The sequence below is a fragment of the Mus musculus genome, chromosome 3, assembly GCF_000001635.26.
Source record: "Mus musculus strain C57BL/6J chromosome 3, GRCm38.p6 C57BL/6J".
In the NCBI taxonomy this organism is placed as follows: domain Eukaryota; kingdom Metazoa; phylum Chordata; class Mammalia; order Rodentia; family Muridae; genus Mus; species Mus musculus.
The window spans coordinates 94,070,504-94,081,850 of NC_000069.6; the positions used below are offsets into that span (position 1 = coordinate 94,070,504).

General features: G+C 42.5%; 1 protein-coding gene across 1 annotated transcript; it reads right to left on the reverse strand.

Annotated features, from left to right (window-relative positions):
- Positions 1-1,118: 1,118 nt before the first annotated feature.
- Positions 1,119-2,141, reverse strand: Tdpoz7 (Td and POZ domain containing 7). Its single transcript, NM_001163731.1, has one exon. It carries the CDS (start codon positions 2,139-2,141, stop codon positions 1,119-1,121), a length of 1,023 nt encoding a protein of 340 aa, NP_001157203.1.
- Positions 2,142-11,347: the final 9,206 nt, after the last annotated feature.

Consider the following 11,347-nt stretch of genomic DNA (forward strand, 5'->3'; position numbering starts at 1 on the left):
AGCACTGAGTGCTCTTCCTAAGGTCCTGAATTCAAATCCCAGCAACCACATGACGGCTCACAATCATTCATAACAAAATCTGATGCTCTACTCTGGAGTGTCTGAAGACAGCTACAGTGTACTTCAATATAACCAGCAATATTGAAAAAAAAAATAAAAAAGAAACACAAAGGCATCTCTCCCAGAAGGAGTAGACTCCCTGTATTTCAGTCTACTCTTCCCAGTCGTCATAAAAGCATGATGGTAGAGTTCTCATTTGTCAACACTAAATGCCAAGAAAAAGTTAGAGGGTTTCTAATACTGGTAGGACAGTGAGAGGTCTGCACAAACATCCAGAGCTGAGCAGGACTTATTGGCCTATGTGTGACTTCTCTGAACATAAACATCTCTAGAATCCACAGACTGTTTTCAAAAGTTTTATTCATATTATATTTTATTTGGTTAAGGTTTTGTCTACAGAGCTGTTTGTAGCAATGGAGACCAGATGAGGGCCTCAGATCCTCTGGATCACAAGTTAAGGGGTGGCTGAAAAACTCTCCTGTGTGCTGAGAACTGAACCAGAGTTCTCTGAGTGAACTGTAACTGCTTCTGCAGCTGAGTTCCCACAAACTGAATCTTTAAAAAATAAAAGTCTTCATTGTCTTTTCCATCCCAATGAGTTAACATTCGTGCTTGATTTATCCTTTGCTCTGGGCCCCAGCCATCTCTTCTACATAGTCCAATGCAGACAGGTTTCTCTGAAGAAACTCAGGTTTGTCCGTCCTTAGGGACAGCACCTAAATTAAATCCCAGTTTCCTAAATATCAGACAAAAATCATACTAGAACATTAACAGAGTAGAAGTCAAGGAGACTGTCCCAGACTCCAGTGCTGCCCATCCCCCACCCAGCATTTTAACATATAACAGCTGTTTTACATGCTGAGCCACCATGCTGCTTTTTCCCAGGTTCACTATAAATGTTCCAGCAATACTGTACTCTAACCAGAAATCAGTGGTAACAACACTGGTTATTGCTATTGGAAGACAGATGTTGGTCATAGCTGTCCATCCCCTAAACTCATTTTACGTGTTTGAGTGAGGGCTCAACACTGCGTGCAGGACCCAGGAAGTGGAATGCTTCAGCCAACCAAGTGGGGATGGGTCTCCATCATTGACTTCCACTCTGAGGTCTCAGAGACCACAGAAGCATGAAGTGCAATGAAATACAGGGCCTGAGTCTTCAGCTGCTCTCTTTTGTGGAGGTCAGCCAGGATGAGAGTTTGTGCAGCATTCTCCACAGAGAGGTTCCTGCAGAGGGCATCCTCACACAGGACCTTCAGGCCCTCCAGACCATACTTGTCAGCAGCTGTCAGCACATCAGTGGCCATGGAGTGGCTTTGGAGGTGTGGCGCCTTCCCAGTGTAAATGAAGCCCATCATCTCCTTAAAGACTTTGGGATCCAGGTCATGGATCTCAGTGGGGTTTCCTAGTCTCTCCTCCATTTCATGTTCAAACATGGCTCTGAAAACTGGAGAGCGAGCTGCTAGGATGGCCTTGTGAGCCCTGAATTCATGGCCAGCTACCAACAGGCAGCAGTCTGTGAACAGGGAATTCTCCCACAGCTCTCCTAGGTCATCTGTCAACAGGTGCCTTGGATCCTTGATTGCAGGTGTTATGTTCTGTCCAGGCATGCCAAAGACAGATCCTACTATGCTCACCTTGCAGCAGAGGGTGAGCTTGTTTTCAGGGAGAAACCGACGTGGATGAGAGATGAGGAAATCTCCAAGGATGAACTTTTTGAATCCCCTGTATTGGTTTTTTTGAAAACTATGGACATTGAAGCTCTTCATACATTGATATTTCTCTCCTTGGGAAGTTGTGATCCAGAACTCGTACTTTGCCCAAACTGGGCTCTTTCGACAGCTGAGCAACTCCAGGAAAACTGACATGTAACATTCGCTTACTTCATCGACCCCATTTGGGTGTGCTCTCAAACACCATGTCACTTCATCATTGGCCTCTAACGAGAAGACTGGGCTCGTAATCGTTCTCCTAATTCCATCTATGCAAGGTGAAAAGTTCCTAATAGTCCACACATAGCAGAATTCCTTAACACTGATATGTGTGTAGCCCCAGTTCGTGACTTCCATGTCCTCTGACATTTCTGCTGGAGGTAGATTGGAGGTTAAATTTGATCTGAAAAGAAGAATTAGGGGTTATTTACTCTTCATCCTGTTGGTTACAATTATAATACACTTTATTTTTAGTTTCAATTTCTTCGAAATTGCCCCTTCTATGATGTTGGATACTTGTGTTATCACTGCCATTTTGTGTTTGTGTGTTTATTGAATCTTAGGTCTATGGTAATTCGTTTTGGCTATTCTATCCAACTGTGTAAGAGCTTGAAAAATTCTAAACACTCTCATTTATATTGTGTTATATTTCTACTGCCATCTGGTTATCTGTGGTGTTAGCTAGTCTTGCTGTCTCTGATTGTGGCTTGTTCCTCCTGCAAACCATCTAAACAATCCCATAACCCCTAAAGAAAGAGAAATAAGGAGCTGGTGAGATGGCTCAGTGGGTAAGAGCACCCGACTGCTCTTCTGAAGGTCAGGAGTTCAAATCCCAGCAACCACATGATGGCTCACAACCATCTGATCACGAGATCTGACTCCCTCTTCTGGAGTGTCTGAGGACACCTACAGTGTGCTTACATATAATAAATAAATAAATAAATCTTAAAAAAAAAAGAAAGAAAGAGAAATAAGACATTAAATGTCTCCCATCCAAAAAAAGCCCACCACCAGATGGGTCTGGTGCAGAATTCTATCAGACCTTCAAAGAAGACCTAATACCAATAGTTTTCAAACTATTCAAAAAACAGAAATAGAAGAAACACTACCCAATTCGTTCCATAAAACCACAGTTATGCTCACACCAAAACCACACAAAGACCCAAGAAAGAGAACTTCAGACCAATTTTAGATATGATCATTAATGAAAAAATTACTCAATAAAATTCTCAAAAACCTAATCTAAGAACACATCAACATGAACATCATCCACCTCGATCTAAAAGGCTTCAACCCATGGATGCAGTTATGCTTCAATATATGGAAATCCATTAACATAATCCGCTGTATAAACAAACTCAAAGGAAAAAAAAAACCCTGCATGATCATCTCATTATATGCTGAGAAAGCGTTTGACAAAATTCAACACCCTTCATGGTAAAATTCTTAGAAAGATCAGGAATTCAAGACTCATACCTAAACGTAGTAAAAGTATACAGCAAACCAGTAGCCAACATCAACCTAAATGGAGAAAAACTTGAAGAAACCTCACTAAAATGAGGGACTCTCTCCCTGCCTATTCAATACAGTACTGGAAGTCCTAACCAGAGCAATTAAACAACAAAAGGAGGTCAAAAGGATACAAATTGGAAAGGAGAAGTCAACATATCACATTTTGCAGTGATATGATAGTATCCTTAAGCCACCCCAAAACTCCTACCAGAGAACTCCTAATCCTAATAAACAACTTCAGCAAAGTAGATGCCTATAAAATTAACTCAACAAATTCAGTAGCCTTCCTCTACTCAAAGGATAAACTATTTTACTGAGCACATTTAGTGGAGTGGAGCGAGTTACCAAATGGAGGAACTGGAGAAAGGACTGAAGGAGTTGAGGGGGTTTGTAGGCTCATTTTTGGGAGCAACAGTGTCAACTGGCTACAGTCTCCTCAGGACTGACTTCCAACCAAAAACTACAATCTGAGGTCCAGCTAATATAACAGTTGCTAAAGCCAGTACTTACTTAGTCCACAAAGTTTGAAGTCTCAGGTGTTCTGCAATATATCCAGGAATCCTGAAGAAGTAGGTTCTAATGTACTGAAGAAATGGGCTTGCTTGTATGATGAGAGCAAGCAGGCCAAGAGACAAATCTTTCTTCTTCCATGTGCTTATATAGGCCCGAAGCAGAAGGTGTGGCCTAGTTTAGGGTGTGTCTTCTAGTCTCAATTTCTGGATTAAAGGTGTGTGTTTTCCTGTCTCAAGACCCAGATTAAAGGTGTGTGTTTTTCTACCCCATGGCTGTATTTGAACTGGATCTATCTTCATGTTAAGCAAAAAAAAAAAAAAAATTAGATATTTTCTTCATTTACATTTCAAATGCTATCCACAAAGCCCCCATATACCTGCCCCTGCCCTGCACTCTAACCCACCCTCTTCTGCTTCCTGGCCCTAGCATTCCCCTGTACTGGGGCATATGATCTTTGCAAGAACAAGGGCCTCTCCTCCCAATGATGGCTGACTAGTCCATCCTCAAATACATATGCAACTAGAGGCACAGCTCTTGGGTCTACTGGTTAGTTCTTATTGTTGTTTCTCCTATAGGGTTGCAGACCCCTTCAGCTCCTTGGGTATTATCTCTAGCTCCTCCATTAGGGGTCCTGTGTTCCATCCAATAAATGACTGTGAGCATCCACTTCTGTATTTGCCAGGCACTGGCGTAGCCTCACAAGAGAGAGCTATATCTGGGTCCTATCAGCAAAATCTTCCTGGCATATGCAATAGCATCTGGGTTTGTATGTTGTATATGGGAAGGATACCGGAGTCGGCAAACTCTAGATGGTCTTTCTTTCCATCTCAGCTCAGAACTTTGTCTTTGTAAGCTTTTTTTTTAATATTAACTCATTTTTTATTAGATATTTTCTTTATATACATTTCAAATGCAATCCGGAAAGTTCCCCCTGCCCTGATGCCCTCCCCACCCACTCCCTCTTCTTGGACCTGGCATTCCCCTATACTGGGGCAAATAAACATTGCAATATCAAGGGGACTCTCTTCCCAGTGATGGCCAACTAGGCCATCTTCTGCTACATATGCAGGTAGAGACTCGAACTCTGAGGGTACTGCTAAGTTCATATTGTTGTTACATCTATAGGGTTGCAAACCCCTTTAGCTCCTTGTGTGCTTTCTCTAGCTTCTCCATTGGGGGCCCTGTGTTCCACCTTATAGATGACTGTGAGCATCCACTTCTGTATTTGCCATTCACTGGCATAACCTCATATAAGACAGCTATACCAGGGTCCCTTCAGCCAAATCTTGCTGGCATATGCAATAGTGTCTGGGTTTGGTGGCTGATTATGGAATGGATTCCTGGGTGGGGTAGTCTCTGGATAGTCTATCCTTTCGTCTTAGCTCCAAACTTTGTCTCTGTAACTCCTTTCATGGGTTTTTGTTTCCCATTTTAAGGAGGAATGAAGTATCCACATGTTGGTCTTCCTTCTTCTTGATTTTCTTGTGTTTTGCAAATTGTATCTTGGGTATTCTAATTTTCTGGGCTAATATCCACTTATCAGTGAGTGAATATCTAATGACTTCTTTTGTGATTGGGCTACCTCACTAAGGATGATATCCTCCAGATACATCCATTTGACCAAGAATTTCATAAATTCATTGTTTTCATGGCTGAATAGCACTCCATTGTGTAAATGTACCACATTTTCTGTATCCATTCCTCTGTTGAGGGACATCTGGGTTCTTTCCAGCTTCTGGCTATTATAAATAAGGCTGCTATGAACATAGTGGAGCATGTGTGCTTATTACCAGTTGGAACATCTTCTGAGTATATGCCCAGGAGAAGTATTGCTGGATCTTCTGGTAGTATAATGTCCAATTTTCTGAGAAATTGCCAGACTGATTTCTAGAGTGGTTGTACAAGCTTGCAATCCCACCAGCAATGGAGGAGTGTTCCTATTTCTCCACATCCTTGCCAACATCAGCTGTCACCTGAATTCATTATGTATTTATCTATTTGTTTGTTTGTTTGTTTATTGTGTTTTTTTGAGACAGGTTTTCTCTGTATACCCTTGGCTGTCCTGGAACTCACTCTGTAGACCAGGCTGGCTTTGAACTCAGAAATCAGCCTGCCTCTGCCTCCCGAGTGCTGGGATTAAAGGTGTGCATAACCACGCATGGCTGTCCCTGAAATTTTGATCTTAACCATTCTTACTGGTGTGAGGTGGGATCTCAAGGTTCATTTGATTTGCGTTTCCCTGATGATTAAGGATGTTGAATATTTTTTTCAGGTGCTTGTTAGCCGTTCGGTATTCCTCATTTGAGAATCCTTTGTTTGACTCTGTATCCCATTTTTTAATGGGATTATTTGAATTTCTGGTGTCCAGCTTCTTGAGCTCTTTGTATATATTGGATATTAGTCCCCTCTCAGATTTAGGATTGGTAAAAATCCTTTCCCAATATGTTGGTGTCTTTTTTGTCTTATTGACAGTGTCTTTTGCCTTGTCTTTGTAACTTCTACCATGGGTATTTTGTTCCCCATTCTAAGAAGTAACAACTTATCCACACTTTGGTCTTCCTTCTTCTTGAGTTTCATGTGTTTTGCAAATTGTATCTTGGGTATTCTAAGTTTCTGGACTAATATATGCTTATCAGTGAGTGCATATCATGTATGTTCTTTTGTGATTGGGTTACCCCACTCAGGATGATATCCTCCAGATCCAACGATTGCCTAAGAATTTCATAAATTCATGGTTTTTAATAGCTGAGTAGTACTCCTTTGTATAAATGTACCACATTTTCTGTATCTATTCCTCTGTTCAGGGACCTCTGGGTTCTTTCCAGGTTCTGGCAATTATAAGTAAGGCTGCTATGAAAAAAAGTAGAGAATTTGTCCTTATTACATTTTGGAGCATCTTCTGGGTATATGCCCAGGAGTGGTATTGCTGGATCCTCCATTAGTTCTATGTCCAATTCCTTGTATGGAAATGTTAAATTCCTCATTTCCAAAATTCCCTGAGTATTTGTTTTCTTTATGGATTCTATTTCCATTTTCACACATTAAACAATTTAACTCATTTCCTTCCACTCTTTACTTTGTGTTTGTGGATTTCTTTAATGGATCTCTTTCTTTCCTTATACTGTTTATATATGCGTTCATGGATTGGTTTAAGGGATTTCTTCATTCTCTCCTTAATGACCTCTATCACCTTCATACAGATTCTTTTAGGGTTTTTGCTTGTGCTTCAGGTATGTTGGAAGGTTCAGGGACTGCTGTATTAGGATAGCTGGGCTACAGTGTAGACTTATTGCCCTGGCTGTTACTGACTGTGTTGTTTATGCTAAAATCTAAGATTCTTGAGTTGCAATGGTTAAAGATTTAGATCCTAATTTCTACATTTGTCTGTGTTGGGTAGCAGTTCTGACCCTTGATTTGTGTTCCCTCTCTAGATTTTTGAAGAGTGTGATCTCTATATGTTGTCGCTGTTTAGGATTTATAGCTGTGAAGAGACATCATGACCAAAGCAACTCATATAAAGAAAAACATTTATTTGGTGCTGGCTCGACATTTTGGGGTTTCAGTCTGCTTTTTTTGTCTCCTTACAATTTGGAGAGACAGTGAAAAGTGGTCACCCCAGGATTGCTATAGAGTTGGGGATTAGACTGGAAGTTGTGTTTCTACAAGAAGTGAAGGAGAGGGAAACATCTACAGGCAATTTCCATGCTTCCCTGTCAGGATTGGTCAGTGAGATTTCAGTGAGTGAATGCTGGAGTTAGCAGCTAGCATACAGCAAGGAGTTAGGGGGAGGGAGCTTAAGGAGGAATTGTTGAGCTTGATCTACATAAAAAGATCCTGGACAGCCAGAGAAAAGCTTTCACTAATCCTACCATCACCCCAACAATAAAAACAACACCCTCCATCCCCACCCCCAAAAAAGAAAAATAAAATCCAAACAACTTTCCATTCTCCAGGTTAGAATCCTGGAAGGAATTCTGAGAAACAGTGTTGCATAAGTGAAAATGACAGCAATTTGGGATGGAATTCATAAAACACTGGGAATTTAGCAGAGGGAGAAAAGTCCGTTGGGTGTCATCAAATCTAGGGACTTGTGCAATTTGGTCATCTGTAGTGCAGGGGTGAGTGACTCAGTTGCCCACAGCTATGATGGGTGCTTATGAGGGTTTCCTTTGCCTGGAACTATGTTCCTTTCATGTTAGTATTTTTAGTGTGAATTGTAGTAAATACATTAAGTACACGTTGGTACTTTCTTACTCACAAGTTGTTGCTGTGTGTTTTGGAAATATCCAACTCTTCAAAGTTACTCTTGCCCTTAACCAAAATGGCCCTAAAGGTTGTCTGGAGCTTAGAAGAAAAAGATGGCCATGGCGGGGGTTGGGGGGGTTAGGGGGGTGGGGTCATCAAGTTAATAATAAGCTTTCCCTTGTCTCTGCCAGTGACAAATATGGCTTCCACAGCGTCAAGCACATGGCATCCCCAGACTACTGCATAGGAAAAGGCAAAGGAGGGCCCTTGAAAAGGGTGCACATTCAGGTGGCCTTGCACCTGGTAGGTTTCAGTCAGTGTCACTATGGCAGCCAATGCTGGCAAGGTTCAAAAGTTTCCTGCCTCTTGCCTCACTGGTTGTAATTGGAGGAGGCTGCCATGGTCCCAGCCCTGGCCTCCAGGCTTCTCTTTCCACCACTGAGCCAGCCTCCCTTTCCCACACTGTACTACTCCCTGAGATGGCAATCCATGAGATACTACCCTGGGGAGGATGCTCCTGAGGGGAGGTGGTCCATGTACTGAGCAGCAGAGCCCTGACCTCCAAGGAACCAACTTCCAGCCAGCCTAAGCACACATGCCTCCCTCTTGTAGCTCCTTGCTCTCTCTGCACCTTTCTGCAGAGCCAGGTCCCCACACTGGTCCCAGGGATACCCGCCAGGTGCCCTGGACTGGCAACCCAGAGACTGCCCTTGTCCAGGCAGCCCTCCCATGCCCACAGCCCAGATCACAGCCTGGGCTCATGTGGGCCATGAACCCCTGACACTCCTGGGCAGCCTTGGCACACCTGGGCAATGGATCTAGGCCTGCTGACCTTCTAGCCCTCCTCCTCTGTTCCTGCATCTCTTCTCACCCCTGAGGCCCAGTGGTGGCTGCCCACAGTCCTCTGTTTCTCTTCCTTGGGCCCTCAAGTACCTTCCTGGCTTCTCAGAGTCAACCCTCTTTTCTGCTGTGGAAGGGGAGAAGCAGAGAACAGGCCGGGTTGTCAAGCAAAACACAAGACTGATATGTGACTTAACTGCTGGGAAGCCTCCAGTCCCCAAACTCTCTTCCAGGAGTTTATTAGTTCGAAGTTGCACAATGTTTGAGCCTTTTCATCCTAGGGAAGATGGACTGAAAGCTGCTAGGTGAAGACATTTTTTTGGTCAAGGAGCCTCTGTATTTTAAAAAAGTTAATGGGACTTGTGCTGGCTTCTTCCTGCCCAATTGAAGAGTTGTTGATATCTATGCTTAGATAAAGTGAAGTTTGATATAAAAATGTTGTGGGAATGGGGGTGTCGGCTTGTGAAGTGCATTCAAACCCGGAGGAGCTCCTCATTGTCCCTGGTCCAGAACCCCCCGACACGGTCAGCCTCGGCCATCTTCACGTGTTGCCTAAAGTGGCACCCATTTCAGGAGCGTCATGTCTACCTGGATGAGCCCATCAAGATCAGCCACTTTATGGCACACTGTCCACCAGCACAGGATAATGCCACCTTTGATTGCAGAGTGCTGTCAAGGAACCATGCTCTCCTCTGGCTTGATCAGAAGATGAGCAAGACAGGGTACAGCTGTCCTGGAACTCATTCTCTAGATCAGGCTGGTCTCAAACTCAGAGATTTACCTTCCTCTGCCTCCCGAGTGCTGGAATTAAAGGTCATCATGCTTGGCCTTGCTTTTAATTTTTAATCTAATTTAGCTTTTTTATCTTGGCACTGTCCTTTTCTAGTTACTTATATTAAAGAAAAATAAAAGGATCTTTTTAGTTTTTCAAGAATTCGTTAAGTATGGAGAATATTTTAAAGAACCCTTATTTGGGCCTAAACCTCAGGTTTTGGTTGAAATACTGAATTAATTCCAACTCAAACTAAGTTACATAAGGCTAAGGGGACAATCTCCTGTTGTTTTGTCTCTTGACCTTTTGCCACCTCTTTCTAAGACTTTATTAAGTTTTTGGTCCCTGTCTGTGTAGAATGAGTCTCTAGTTGCAGGTGGAGGAGTCGGTGAATAACAGACAGAAGCTACAGGAGAGATTGTATAGTATCAGAGTGTAATTTTTCAAGTCAAGCATCAAACTTTTTATACAGAAGAGCAACAAGAAACCAAGGGAGATACATCTGTTGAGTGACAGTGACACAATACAAAAGGAATGTATACATCAAAAGTAGGCAGGGACCAGGCTGCTACCACTAAGAAGGGAGCCAGGTGTAATGCTAGTCTATTGTTAAGCCCACCACCAGGGGTTCTTAGTAAATGCCTGATTATGCTGTTTCTTTGGGCCTAGTGAAGAAACCTGTTTCAGGGGAATTCCCTAACTCTTTCTAGGTAAACCCACCTATTCCCTAGGCCATTGTGAATTCCCTTGTCTGGGTAAGACTGGCTATTGTCCCAAGTCAACACTCTACAGACCAGCCCAGAGCTATTCAGGCTCCATTCTTTGTAATGCCTAATTAGTTTCACTGTCTCTACTAGCACTAAATTTGAATGTTACTGAGTAGGTAACATTCTTACTGAATTTCTACTGAATTCCAAGTTTGTCAGCTTCAAGGATTTTCTATGATGTTGGAACAATGGTGAAGGCTTAGCTATATCAGAATTCAATCTTTAAAGGCACTTAAAATAAAATAATACTAAAAGAGAGCATGTGGATCTATACACCAGACTAACACAGAGATAGGGTTTGCATATAGGGGTTATGAGAATGCCTGGTTCCAGGAGGTTGAGTTTCCTTCACACTCCCTGCCTTGTGAGTGCTTCCAGGCCTCTCAGCCTGTCGAGCAGACTTCACTGGAGTGTGCTTAGCAGTGGTCCTTGGTCCTATGTAGGGAAATCAAGGGTGGGGGAGGTGGAAGTGGGAGGGTGGAGGAACACACTCATAGAAGCAGGGGGAGGGAGGACATGCTAGGGTGTTTCTGGAAGGGAGGGAAGCCGGGAAAGGGGATAACATTTGAAAATGAAATAAAGAAAATATCCAAAGAAAGGAAAAAAGAAAAAAAATGTAAATAAAGAAAATATCTAATAAAAAAGAATATTCTTGAAAAAAAAAACAACAAAAACAAACAAAAGCCCATGCCCACAATGACAGACCTACTTCCAAAAGGCCGTACCTCCTAATGTTCCACCCCCTAGAGCAAGCATATACAAATTGCCACACTGTTAAAATTTGGGTAAAAATTGGTCCAATTAATTTGGGCTGTTATTAAAATTCTTGGAAAAGATAGGGAGGATATTAATCACGAAAAAGAGGTGGCAAATTCTTTAAATGAATAGAAACTGGGTGATCAAGCCTTAAAAGTGATGAGAGGCAA

Coding starts and splice junctions, on each gene's coding strand:
- Tdpoz7 (NM_001163731.1), bottom strand. CDS start 2,141: ATGTCAGAGGACATGGAAGTCACGAACTGGGGCTACACACATATCAGT.